At 37.6% G+C, this 13,041-nt stretch overlaps 1 protein-coding gene across 2 annotated transcripts in view; it reads right to left on the bottom strand.

Moving 5' to 3' along the window:
• PAPOLG (poly(A) polymerase gamma) overlaps positions 1-13,041 on the bottom strand; it is a 43,654-nt gene that overhangs the window by 20,022 nt on the left and 10,591 nt on the right. For both annotated transcript variants that reach the window (XM_023512103.1, XM_003787939.3), the window contains exons 4-8: positions 12,164-12,245; positions 11,824-11,933; positions 10,421-10,474; positions 7,714-7,825; positions 4,898-4,987 (exon numbers count right to left, since the gene is read on the bottom strand). In XM_023512103.1, coding sequence (XP_023367871.1) covers positions 4,898-4,987; positions 7,714-7,825; positions 10,421-10,474; positions 11,824-11,933; positions 12,164-12,245 — 448 coding nt within the window. The remainder of the gene's footprint in view (positions 1-4,897; positions 4,988-7,713; positions 7,826-10,420; positions 10,475-11,823; positions 11,934-12,163; positions 12,246-13,041) is intronic.

Raw genomic sequence — 13,041 nt, 5'->3', positions numbered from 1 at the left:
CCACTGGAAAACAGCTACTGGCATCTGGTTCGTAGTGGTCAGGGATGCTGTAAAATGTTCCACAAAGCCCAGGACTATCCCCACACAAAACAATTATCAAGCCCCAAGTATCAGGAGAGCTGAAGTTAAGAACCCTGATCTAGCTCTATTGTGAATAGTCTTTTTTTTTTTTTTTTGAGACAGAGTCTCACTATGTCGCCCTCAGTAGATGCCATGGTGTCACAGCTCACAGCAATCTCAAACTCTTGGGCTTAAGCGATTCTCTTGCCTCAGTCTCCCAAGTAGCTTGAACTACAGTTGCCTGCCACAATGTCCAGATATTTTTTTGTGCTGTAGTTGTCACTGTTGTTCGGTAGGCTTGGCCTAGGTTCAAACCTGCCAGCCTTGGTGTATAGGGCCAGTGCCCTACCTGCTGAGCTATAGGCACTGAGCCTGGTACACAAATTTTTGTGTGAACATGTTTTTCACTTCTCTTGGACATTATGTAATTTTATTTTATCGAAATAAAATAAAAGGCCAGATGCAGTGGCTCACACCTATAATCTAGAATTCTAGGAGGCTGAGGCAGGTGGATTGCTTGAGCTCATGGGTTCAAGATCAGCCTGAGCAAGAATGAGACCCTGTCTGTACTAAAAATGAAAAACTGAGGCAAGAGGATTGCCTGAGCCCTAGAGTTGAGGTTGCTGTGAGATATGACGCCATGGCACTCTACTAAGGGCGACAAAGTGAGACTCTGTATCAAAAAAAAGAAAAAAAATAAAAATGTAAAACTTCGGTTCTTCAGCTGCCCATGTCAAACGGTGAAAGACTACTTGTTTATGGTATTTGACAAAGCACATATAAAACATTTCTATAATCACAGAAAGTCTTACTGGAGCGTGAGGATGTAGACTATGTAAAATATGGTGCCATAAAAAGCACTACCCAAATGTAAAAGCATACCTTGTTTTAGTCTGCTTTGCTTTACTGCATTTTGCAGATACTGTTATTTTTTATAAATTTGTAAGTTTGTGGCAATGCTACATGGAACAAGTCTGTCAACACCATTTTGCCAACAGCATGGTGCTCATGTCTCGTCTCCATTTTGGTATTTCTTTCAATATTTCAAATTTTTCATTATTGTATCTGCTTTGGTGGTTTGTGATCAGTGATCTTTGAAGTTACTACCGTAAATGTTTTGTTGCGCCACGAACTATACCCACATAAGATGGTGAATTTAGCTGATAAACGCTGTGTGTGTTCTGACTGCTCCAGCAACTGGCCAGTCCCCTATTTTATTCTTCTCCTCAGGTCTCCCTATTCCCTGTCACACAGTATTGAAATTAGGCCAATTAATAACCCCTTAAGGGCCTCTAAGTGTTTAAGTGAAAGGCAAGTGGTACATCTCTCACTTTAAATCAAAAGCTAGTAATAATAATTAAGCTTAGTGAAAAAGGCCTGTTGAAAAGCAAGAGAGGCTGAAAGCTAGGACCCTGGTGCCAAACAGTTAGCCAACTTGTGAATGCCAAAGAAAAGTTCTTGAAGGAAATTAAAAGTGCTACTCCAGTGAACACACTAAGAAAGTGAAACAGACATATTAATAGCACAAAATGTTAGTGGTCTAGATAGATCAAGCCAGCCACAATATTCCCTGAAGCTAAGGCCTAATCCAGAGCAAGGCCCTGAATCTCTTCAATTCTATGAAGGCTAAGAGAGGTGAGGAAGGTACAGAAGAAAAGTTGAAAAGTTGAAAGCCAGGAGAGCATGGTTTATGAGGGTTAAGGAAAAAAGTAATCTCTAAAGTGAACCAGCAAGGGCTCGTTTAGAAGCTGCAGCAAGTTATCAAGAAGAACTAACATTGTTGATGTGCATGGCAACACTAAACAGATTTTCAGCGCAGATGAACAGCCTTATATTAGAAGGATATGCCATCTAGGAGTTTCATTGCTGGAGAGGAGAAATTAAGGCCTGGCTTCAAAGCAAAAAGGACAAGCTGACTCTCCTGTTAGAGGGTAAAGCAGATGCTGATTTTAAGTTGAAGCCAATGTTCACTTACCCTTCTAGAATATCCTAGAGCCCTTAAGATTTATGCTAAATCTACTCTGCTTGTGCTCTAGAAATGAAACAACAAAGCCTGGAGGACAGCACGTCTATTTACAGCATGGATTACTGAATATTTTAAGCCAATTATTGAGATCTGCTCAGAAAAAAAAAATTTCTACCAAAATATGACTCATTGACAATGCACCTAGTCTCCGAAGAACTCTGATGGAGGTGATTAAAAGTTGTTACATCCATTCTGCAGCTCGTAGATCAAGAAGTAATTCTGACTTCCAAATCTTATCATTTAAGATACAGATTTCATAAGGCTATAGATGTCATAGATGGTGATTCCCTGATGGATCTGGGCAAGGTCAATTGAAAACCTTCTAAAGGGTGGTGCCTGTGGCTCAAAGGAGTAGGGCACTGGCCCCATATACCAGAAGTGGTGGGTTCAAACCCAGCCCCAGCCAAAAACTGCAAAATAAATAAATAAATAAATAAATAAAAGGAAGCCTTCTAGAAAGGATTCACCATTTTAGATGACATTAAGAATACTCACAGGCCGGGAGCGGTGGCTCACGCCTATAATCTTAGCACTGTGCGAGGCCGAGGCAAGTGGACTGACCTGAGCTCACAGGTTCGAGACCAGCTTGAGCAAGAGTGAGACCCCGTCTCTAAAAAAATAGCCAGGTATGGTGGTGGGTGCCTGTGCCTGTAGTCCTACTTGGGAGGCTAAGGCAAGAGAATCACTTGCGTCCAAGAGTTGGAGGTTGCTGTGAGCTATGATGCCGCACTCTACCGAGGGTGACAAAGTGAGACACTGTCTCAAAAAAAAAAAAAAAAAAGCATATACTCTGATTTCTCTTCAGATGGAATAATTTTTTTTTCTTTTTTAACTAAAAAAAAAACAAAAAAAGAACATGCATAGGATGAGGTCAAAATACCAATAGTAATAAGAATTTAAAAGAAGTTGATTCCAGTCCTTATGGATGACTTAAGGGGTTTTTGAGACTTCAGTGGGCCAGGTGCAGTGGCTCATGCCTATAAATCCTAGCACTCTGGGAGGCTGAGGCAGATGGACTGTCTGAACTTAGGAGTTTGAGACTAGCTTGAGCAAGTAAGACCTCACTTCTACTAAAAATTAAAAAAAAAAATGGTGGGTATTGTGGCAGGCATCTGTAGTCCCAGCTACTTGGGAGGCTGAGGCAAGAGGATCACTTGAGCCCAGGAGTTTGAGGCTGCAGTGAGCAATGATGCCAGGGCAATGGAGTAAGACTCCACGCACACACATACATAAGACCAGAGGAGGAAGTAACTGCAGATGTGGGGGAAATGGCAAGAGAACTAGAATTAGAAGAGAAGCTTGAAGATGTAACTGAATCACTGCAATTTCCTAAGACAGACTTTGATGGATGAGGAATTGCTTCTTATAGGGCAGTATAGAAAGTAGTTTCTCTTTTTTTTGCAGTTTTTGGCTGGGGCTGGGTTTGAACTTGCCGCCCCCCATATATGGGGCTGGCGCCCTACTCCTTGAGCCACAGGCGCCGGCCAGAGAGTAGTTTCTTAAGATGAATCTACTTCTGGTGAAGGTGCAGCTAACATTGTTGAAATGACACAAAAGGATTTAGAATATTCCATAAACAGTTGGTTAGGCAGTGGAAAGGTAGGAGAGGACTAACTCTAACTTTGAAAGACATTTTACCTGTGGGTAAAGTGCTATCAAACAACATCACATGCTACAGAGAAATCTTTCATAGAAGAATCGAAGTGGCAAACTTTACTGTCGTCTTATTTTAGAAATTGCCACAGCCGCCCCAACACTTTTCAGTCAGGAGCCATCATCATTAATTCAAGTCCTCCGACTTGCTAAAGGCTCAGGTGATTATTAGCATCTTTTTTCCCCTTTTATTCTTTCTTGAGCTTTGAAATAAAGAAAGCACCTTTTATCAATAAAGTATTTTTAAATTAAGGTATGTACTTTAATTTTAAAAGACATGTCACTGCACACTTAAAAGGCTATAGTAGAGTATAAACATAACTTTTATATCGCTGGGAAACCAAAAAATTTGTAAGACTTGCTTTACTGCAGTGGTCTGGAACCAAACCTATAATATCTCCAAGGCATGCTTGTAGTTACAGACATTGCAGAGTACATGTTATGCCAGCTCTGGAATAGGAAGGGCCTTTTATAAACCATATTCTCCCTATACAAACTAGTACAGTTCCAGGCTCTACTGGAAAAGTGCTATAAGATAAAAAACAAGTTAAAAACGTCATTATAGACTTAGCACCTGTAGGTCAGTGGCTAGGGCGCCAGCCACATACACCAGGGCTGGCAGGTCTGAACCCGGCCTAGGCCTGCCAAACAACAATGACAACTACAAGAAAAAAATAGCTGGCCCATTGTGGTGGGTACCTATAGTCAGTCCCAGCTACTTGGGAGGCTCACTTGATTCTCTTGCAAGAATCACTTGAGCCCAAGGGTTTAAGGTTGCTGTGAGCTGTGACACAGCATTCTACCAAGGGCAACATAGTGAGACTCCGTCTCAAAGAAAAAAAAAAGCATCACTGTAGGCTCTTCATTTAATACATCTGTTGAACACCTACTACAGTATAAGCCAGACTTGCTGGCTGCCTGACTGAAACCTAAGATGGAAAGTGTCGGGTCTTTTAGTTTGCACTCCAGGGAGAAAGAGGCAGAGTCACACCATTAGAACACCATAATCATTGTATCTGAAAAACAGCTATTTCAAAGCTTACTAAACTTCAACCCCCCAATAGTGTCAATAGGTTCAGAGTTTCCATATGTGCTTCCATTTTTGGCAATGAAAAATGAGAATTTTATAATACAAACATAAAAGACTAGGATACTTACGTTTTGCCCATAATTTGACTGCTCTTAGGGTGAGTCTAAAAGTTTCTTTATTTGGCACTAAATGCAAAATTTCATCAGTAACTCTACAACCTGAAAAAGACAGAGCATTCATTCACTATGCAATAAAACCCAGTTAATTAAAATGCCCTAACTTAAGGTTAAAAAAATGAAAGATTATAAACATCAGTGTTTATTTTCTATATGTATTTGAAATTTAGTGCTTAAAGTATGAGTAACTTAACTTTAAAAAAATTAAACAATGCAAAGGTAATGCAACTCAACATTAAAACAGAAATGGGTTTGAATATCTTTTCATTTACGTCAATATTTAATTTTATTAATCAAATGCCTCCAACTTACAAAATTATCATTATTCTTCAATGCAAATCTTTTCTACAAATACTGTGATTAACTGTTAAACTTTGGAAATATAGCAAAGTGCAATGATTAACTTAAAGGACACTATAAACCAGTGGTTCTCAAAGTATGGTCAATGCACTCTAAGAATGTGAGGTCAAACCTATCTTTATAATAATACTAAGGCTTTTTTTTCCTTTTTCACTGTCTTAACATTTGTATTGATGATACAAAAGCAAGGGCGGATAAAACTGTTAGTATCTCGGCAGTGAATCAAGACAATGACAACAAACTATAGTAGCAGACAATAAATCTTCACTGCCACAACTTATAGCTAAGGAAAGGGAAAAGAACATTTGCGATTGACTTGAAAGCTGATCTACCTGCTTTTTTCAAGGAACACCAGTATTACTTCAAGGAAGGATTGATAGAGAAATTATGGTTATGCAGCTTTTATTAATAGTTATTTCCTAAAAAATGAACACAGTGAGCTCCTTACTTCAAGAAAAACAAATGACAACATTTAATGCCAATAATACAATTTAGCCTTTCAAATTAAATTAGAATTGAGTACAACTTCTATTTGCTACTGTGAGCTTTCTAAAACTTAAAAGACTTTTCTAGGTTGAGCACAGTGGCTCACACTTAAAATCCTACCACTCTGAGAGGCCAAGTCAGGAGTACTACTTGAGCACAAGAGTTTGAGACCAGCCTGGCAATACAGCAAGAACCCACCTCTACAAAATATTTTTAAAAATGAGGTGGTCATGGGGGTGCACACCTGTAATCCCAGCTATGCCATATGTTTGAGCTTGTTGTGAGCTATGATCATTTGACCACACTCTAGTTGGGGCAATAAAGCGAGATCCTATCTCCAAACAAATGAATAAATAAAAAATAAAAGACTTTTCTGATGATATTGGTGGTGATATGAATGAATACTAATTTTGATATTTTATAATGAAATGTGTGTGAACATTTGGAAAATCCAAATAACCTTGTGGCCTCAAATTTTCCAAATGACAATGGCATGACAATGCAACATCATGCATAGGTAAAAGAACCATTTAAAGAACAAAGCAGACTAGTGGATTTTCATGTGACATAGTACAAAAAGTTCACTGATATGGCTTTAGATTCCACAGTCTAACCCTTAGGAAATTATCAATCTTTCTCAGCAATAAAAGAGAAACATAAACATGGATGACCCTCACACACATGACACTAAGATAAAGTCAGGTACAAAAGAGCATATACTATACGATTCCATTTATATGAAATGTCTAAAAAGGCAAAAATCTACAGAAAAGGCAAATCTATAGAGAGAGAAAGAAAATTAGTGGTTGCCTGGGAATCAAAGTCAGAAGGGGAAATGACTGCAAATGGGTATGAGGGAATCTTCAGAAAGTGATGAAATGTTCTAAAAGTAGATTGTACTGTACAACTCTGAGAGCATAAAGACCACTGAATTATACCCCTGAAGGATTAATTCTATGTTACGTAATAAAACCTCAATAAAACTGTTAAAATTAAAAAAAGAAATTGTGGTCACTAGTCAAGTTTGGGTATAGAAGCAAAGAATAATAGCCATGATGATCTGAAACACTGCTCCTTGGCTAGGCACCTGTGGCTCAAGTGGCTAAGGCGCCAGCCACATACATCTAAGGTGGCGGGTTCGAATCTGGCCTGGGCCTGCGAAACAACAATGACAGCTACAACCAAAAAATAGCTGGGCGTTGTGGCAGGCGCCTGTGGTCCCAGCTACTTGGGAGGCTGAGGCAGGAGACTCGCTTGAGCCCAGGAGTTGGAGGTTGCTGTGAGCTGTGATGCCATGGCACTCTACCCAGGGGGATAGCTTGAGGCTCTGTCTCAAAAAAACCAAAAAAACAAACAAAAAAGAAAACACTGCTCCTTGTTCCAACTACATATCTCCAGGAGGCCAGATTTTTTTCCTATATGTTAACCAAAGGAAAATATAATAGACTATCTATTTTTCTATTGGGTATAATATTAAAGAGATTAAAAGAAATTGTTTAAAAGGGGTGGCATTCTTCACACAAAACCTTAAACTATGATAATATTACTACTTCTAAATGAGTACGTAAAATTATAAAAGAATTTCTCAGTTTTTATGTCTGTACTGGTAAATATTAACAGATATAACCCATATACACAAAAGCTCTCGGTGTCCTCAATAAATCTTAAAAGGACAAATGGGTCCTGAGACCAGTTAAGTTTGAGAACCAATACTATTAACATAAACAACCCTTCAAGTAAACTTGTGATTTTTAGGATAATTAAAGGTGATGACATTATTCATAAAAATAAAATTACATGATTTTTAAATGAGTTAATCTAATCTCTAAAAAAGTCCACTGATAGTCAATTCTGCAGAAAGGTCTCTATTTTAGTCTAATTGTTTTTAAGTAGATATCTTCAATTTCTTCTTAGAAGCTTACCATTTAAGCTGCGAATACACCTTATATCAAGGCTTCTCAGGCGAGAGTCATCCCTTAGATCTAAATTATCTGATATGGTTTGTATTGCCAGTCTTGCAAAGACTAGATCAATCTTTGGGAAGATAAAAATAAAAAAAGAAAAATATTACTTCTCCTCCTAGTTCATCCTCCCCCATCCCACCTAAAAATGTAAAAAGTTCTAATTATTAGTCTGGGAAGTGCTACTAAAACTTCAAAAGGCCTATGTATAGGCAACTTCACATGGGAAAATCACTGCAAAGTTGTGTTAAAGTAATTAAAATCTTAAATTAAGTACAGTATTAATTTTAGCATATATGTCAAACATTTAAAAAATATCAAAACCTTATGAGTGAATTTCTGAAGATGGAAGATCCAACACACATTTACATTCACTCCCTCTTGAAACCTCACTAAAATACCATAACATTTTTGTTTTATTTTTTGTTGAGTCAGTTTAAAGGCAAACCCCACTAGGACAAAGAAAACAAAAGATGGTGGCGCCTGTAGCTTAAGCGACTAAGTTGCCAGCCACATGCACCAGAGCCGATGGTTCAAATCCATAGGACCTACCAAAAAATGACAACTACAACCAAAAAATAGCTGGGCGCTGTGGTGGGTGCCTGTAGTCCCAGCTACTCAGGAGGCTGAGCGCAAGAGAATCACTTAAGCCCAGGGGTTTGAGGTTATTGTGAGCTGTGATGCTATGGCACTCTACCCAGTGATAGCTTGAGGCGCTGTCTCAAAACAAAACAAGACAACAGCAAAAGCTATGAAAGCTGGAAAGCAGATGGACAAGTGGTAACAGATTTAGCATAACTAAGAAAGCAGATAAAAATGCTGTATCTAAGAATAAGGACAGGACGCTGTAAATAAATACACAAATAAAAAGGAACATATAAAGAATAAAAACTCTTCTCAGAAATTAAAAATATGAGGCTGGGTACAATGGCTCATACCTATAGTATTAGCACTTTGGAGGTTCAGCACCAGCCTCAGCAAGAAGACCTCATCTCTATAAAAAAAACCCAGAAAAATTAGCTGGGTGTAGTGGCATATGCCTATAGTCCCCACTCAGGAGGCTAAGGCAGAACTGCTTGAGCCCAGAAGTCTGAGGTTGCAGTGAGCTCTGATGACACTGCTGCACTCTAGCCAGGGTGAAAGAGCAAGACATAGTCTCAAAAAGAAAAAAAAAAGAACTTAAAAATACCAGCTGGGCGAAGCAGCTCACGTCTGTAATCCCAGCACTTTGACAGGCGGAGGCAGGAGGATTGCTTGAGCCCAGGAGTTCCATACCAGCCTGAATAGCATAGTGAGACTCAGTCTCTCCAATAAAAATACAAAAATTAGCTGGTGTAGTGGCACAGGCCTTACAGTTCCAGCTACTTGGGAGGCTGAAAGAGGAAGATTGCTTGAGCCCAGGAGTTAGAGGTTGCAGTGAGCTGTGATGACACTATTGCACTCTATCACAGGTGACAGAGCAAGACTCTATCTTTAAACAAAAGATTAAAAATATGACAGCAGACATAAAAAACAAAAGAAAGTTCAGAAGATGAGAAAACCTCAAAAAGCAGAACTATGAAAATATGGTTAATAAGTGGGAAGAGATTAAAAAAAAAAAAAAAGGCAGTCCTGGAGGTCCAACATACAAATGTTAGAATTTCAGAAAGAAAAAACAAGGCAAGAAATCCAACAGAATTCAATAAAACTTCCAGAACTGAACAAGAATTTACAAATTGAAAGAGAAATATTGAATGCCTAATACATTGGTTGAAAAGCTACATACCAAAATATTAATATACTTATGATGAATTATACAATTATTCAAAAAATCTTATAAACTTCCAAAGAGACAAATTGGTCCATATACAAAGAATCAAGAACCAAAATGGCATTACACTTCACATCACAGTACAGAAATTAGTGAAAATGAAGAAAGGCCTTCAAAATTCTTCTAAGAAAAATAGTTTCCTACCTAAAATGTTAAACTCAGCCAAATTATCAATTTAATGTTAAGAATAAAATGAAGACATTTTTAAACATGCAAGATATTTTAAAAAGGGCTCCTTCTCAAGAAGCTAGGATGAGCTTCACTAAAATGAGAATGAATCAAGAAAAAAGAAACTTTAGAGAGAAGCAAAACGAAATTCCAGGATGATAGTAATGGAATATGCCAGGGTGATAGTTGTGTAACAGTCATGGAGCACAGGTTAGATTAAGAAGATTCAGTGAGGTGTTTTCCCAAGATTATAATGATGTAATACCTGATAAATCTAAGCTTATTTAGAGGAGATTTAGAAAACTAGAAAAGACTAGGTTAGAGTTATAAGTCCAAAGTATAAAAACCAAGCAAGCAAAGCTCAAACAATTATTAATTCCTAAAAAAAGCAAAATGTTACACAGTAAAGAATGGTAATCTAGTATGCATATAATGCTTATCTCTGAAGACTATGTAAGAGATTATAGGAATAAGAAGGGTGCGTACAAAAATCTGAGGGGTAGAGATATAGGTTGGTTCATTTTTCATGGTAAGAAGTCAATAAAAAATAAGAGAGAAAGGAGACAATTTAAAGATGAATTGAGTTTTTTAAATATGCACTTATGTTAAGTTTGACTTCAAAGCAAAATATAAAAACCCTTAGAGGTTAAATAGTTTGACTGTAAAGTCAGAAAAATATTAAATACTTACTTCAATACCATCAAATTCAAATTTAATAACTGGTACAAAGGCATCTTCTACAGCCTACAAAGAGGAAAACAATTACAACACATAAGTATAATCCTTTCTCTATTCTTCCTAACTGCCTATAATGTGAATATTTTTGCTCCTTATTTGTATTTTGACTCAATAGAAAAAGAGAAAATGTTCTGGGTCTTGTGTTCCAGGCAAGTACTTCTTTGTGCTCTATGTGATTTAAGATATACAAAATGGGGCGGCACCTGTGGCTCAAAGGGGTAGGGCACTGGCCCCATATGCTGGAGGTGGCAGGTTCAAACCCAGCCCTGGCCAAAAAAAAAAAAAAGATATACAAAATGGCTATCTAAGTTAACTAACCAGTTAACTAACTTACTATCCTCTTAAAAATATTTCTAAGAAACTGGTAGGTAGAACTACTATCATCTGGGTACTTATTATTTCTTGACTCTAAATTAAAAACTGATTATTTAGAAAGAACACTAGTGCTAAAAATTGAAAATTGAGATCTCATGACTAATCTATAAAAATAATAACATATTCAATACAGTTTGGATTACTTTAGTAGAAATAATGTCTTCCTTAATCTCTTGACCTACAAATTCTTAACCTCCTTGTCTGAAAGTACTCCCAGATTCCTTTGAATGTGCACCCATCATTTGATGTGCACCATTTATAAGTTATTACAGTAAATGGTTTATGTAAATTACCTCATTTAATTCTTAGAAAAACCTTATTAAAAAAGTTGACAACACATCGTCAGTTTATAGATGAAGAAACTGAGGCTCACAGGTAATTTGCTTGATGTCTAGGTGCTAATATGTGGTAGATTCTAGATGCAAACCCAGATATGTTTAACTAATAAAACCCATGCTTTTAATCATTATGTGTTATTTTGACAAAATAAAGCAACTTCTTTTTTTTTTTCTTGAGACAGTCTCACTCTGTTGCCCTGGGTAGAGTGCCATGGTATCATGACAGTTCACAGCAACCTTAAACTCTTGGGCTTAAGCAATCCTCTTGCCTCATTCCCCAAATAGCTGGAACCACAGGCATGTGCCACTACACCTAGCTAGTTTTCTATTTTTAGTAGAGATGGGGTCTCTCTCTTGTTCAGGCTGGTCTTGAACTCCTGAGCTCAAGCAATCCACCTGCCTTAGGCTCCCAGATTGCTAAAATTACAGGCATCAGCCACCATGCCCGGCCAAGATATACTAACTCCTTAAGAGGTATTTCAATAATTTTATTGTAGCATACCAATGGATGGGGGGGTCAGAGACAGTTTGTCTTCCCCTGTCTTTGACTCCTCTTATTAGCTCATGACTTTTAAACCCTAGCTTTTACTGTTATTTGTTACTAAACTAAGTTGAAAACATTAAATGCCAGAAGATACTTACTCTTAAGTTTCTAATTCCATCTTGATGTTTCAATTTTTCAAAAAAAGACTGAAAAAAATCAGATCTCTCCACATGTCTTGGAGCAACACAAAGTGCATCAATGTCAGCTCCTATAAATCAAAATGTTTATCAAAAAGAGTATAGTATTTATTACATTTTTGTTAAAGTACACACAAGCATATATACAGAAGAAATTATGAAAGATGAGTACACGAAAATGTTAACAATTACTTCTGAACAGTGAGACAATAAGAATTTTATTCTCCTATATTTTCTTATTATGAACAATAAGGGTTTGTTATTGAAAGTTCTGTTTGCTAGACCATAGAAAAGCAGTTACCTTTGGTGTGTACTCCAAGTCTATAGGATCCAAATGTGAAAATTTTACCACCAACAGTAGCCACAACAGAAGGTGGGAGATTCTAAAATAAAATTAAGCAAAAGACATTTAATTATTCAAGTTATTTAGCACAAAAATGACCTTAATGCCTATTGCCCGTTATCACACAAATGAAATACAATACTTTTGTCAGGGTTGGTAAGATGAGTACTTCAGGACATCTTCACTTGCAACTTGAAGAAATGAAGAGTATTCCAGAAGGAAGACAGTCGAAAATCATGTCCACTAAATATGCACATATCTTTATCTTAAGAAAAGCATTCTTTAAAACATTTGACCCTATTTGTCCCCTCTGGTTGCCTGTCTTTGGCCTCATCGTTCTCATCACCTCACCCAGCCTGAACAGGGTCATTTTTCCTTACGATAGTTAATCTAACAACTTTAATTAATGTTTCTTATATTATGCCATAATTAAAATGCTAGTTTTTGGCCGGGCATGGTAGTTCATTCCTGTAATCCTGGCACTCTGGGAGACTGAGGTAGGATGATCTATGGAGCTTAGAAGTTTGAGACTAGCCTGAGCAATAAAGGGACCTCATTTCTACTGAAAATAGAAAAATTAGTGGGGTGTGGTGGCAGGCTCCTGTAGTCCCAGCTACAGGAGGCAGGAGGATCTCTTGAACCCAGGAGTTTAAGGCTGCTGTGAGCTAGGCTGATTCCATCACACTCTAGCCACTAGAATTCCACTCTTCATTATTCTTACTGCCCAGACTTAGAATTATTCTTACCCATTCTTAGCTTATATCCCTCACATTTGTTGCCCCTTCTCTATCCAACTCACTGCATTTGCCACTGTCTCTTTCTTGAATGCCCATCCT

The sequence above is a fragment of the Otolemur garnettii genome, unplaced genomic scaffold (assembly GCF_000181295.1).
Source record: "Otolemur garnettii isolate 467f Iridium unplaced genomic scaffold, OtoGar3 scaffold00024, whole genome shotgun sequence".
In the NCBI taxonomy this organism is placed as follows: Eukaryota; Metazoa; Chordata; class Mammalia; order Primates; family Galagidae; genus Otolemur; species Otolemur garnettii.
This window is presented reverse-complemented; position numbering and strand designations above follow the sequence as displayed.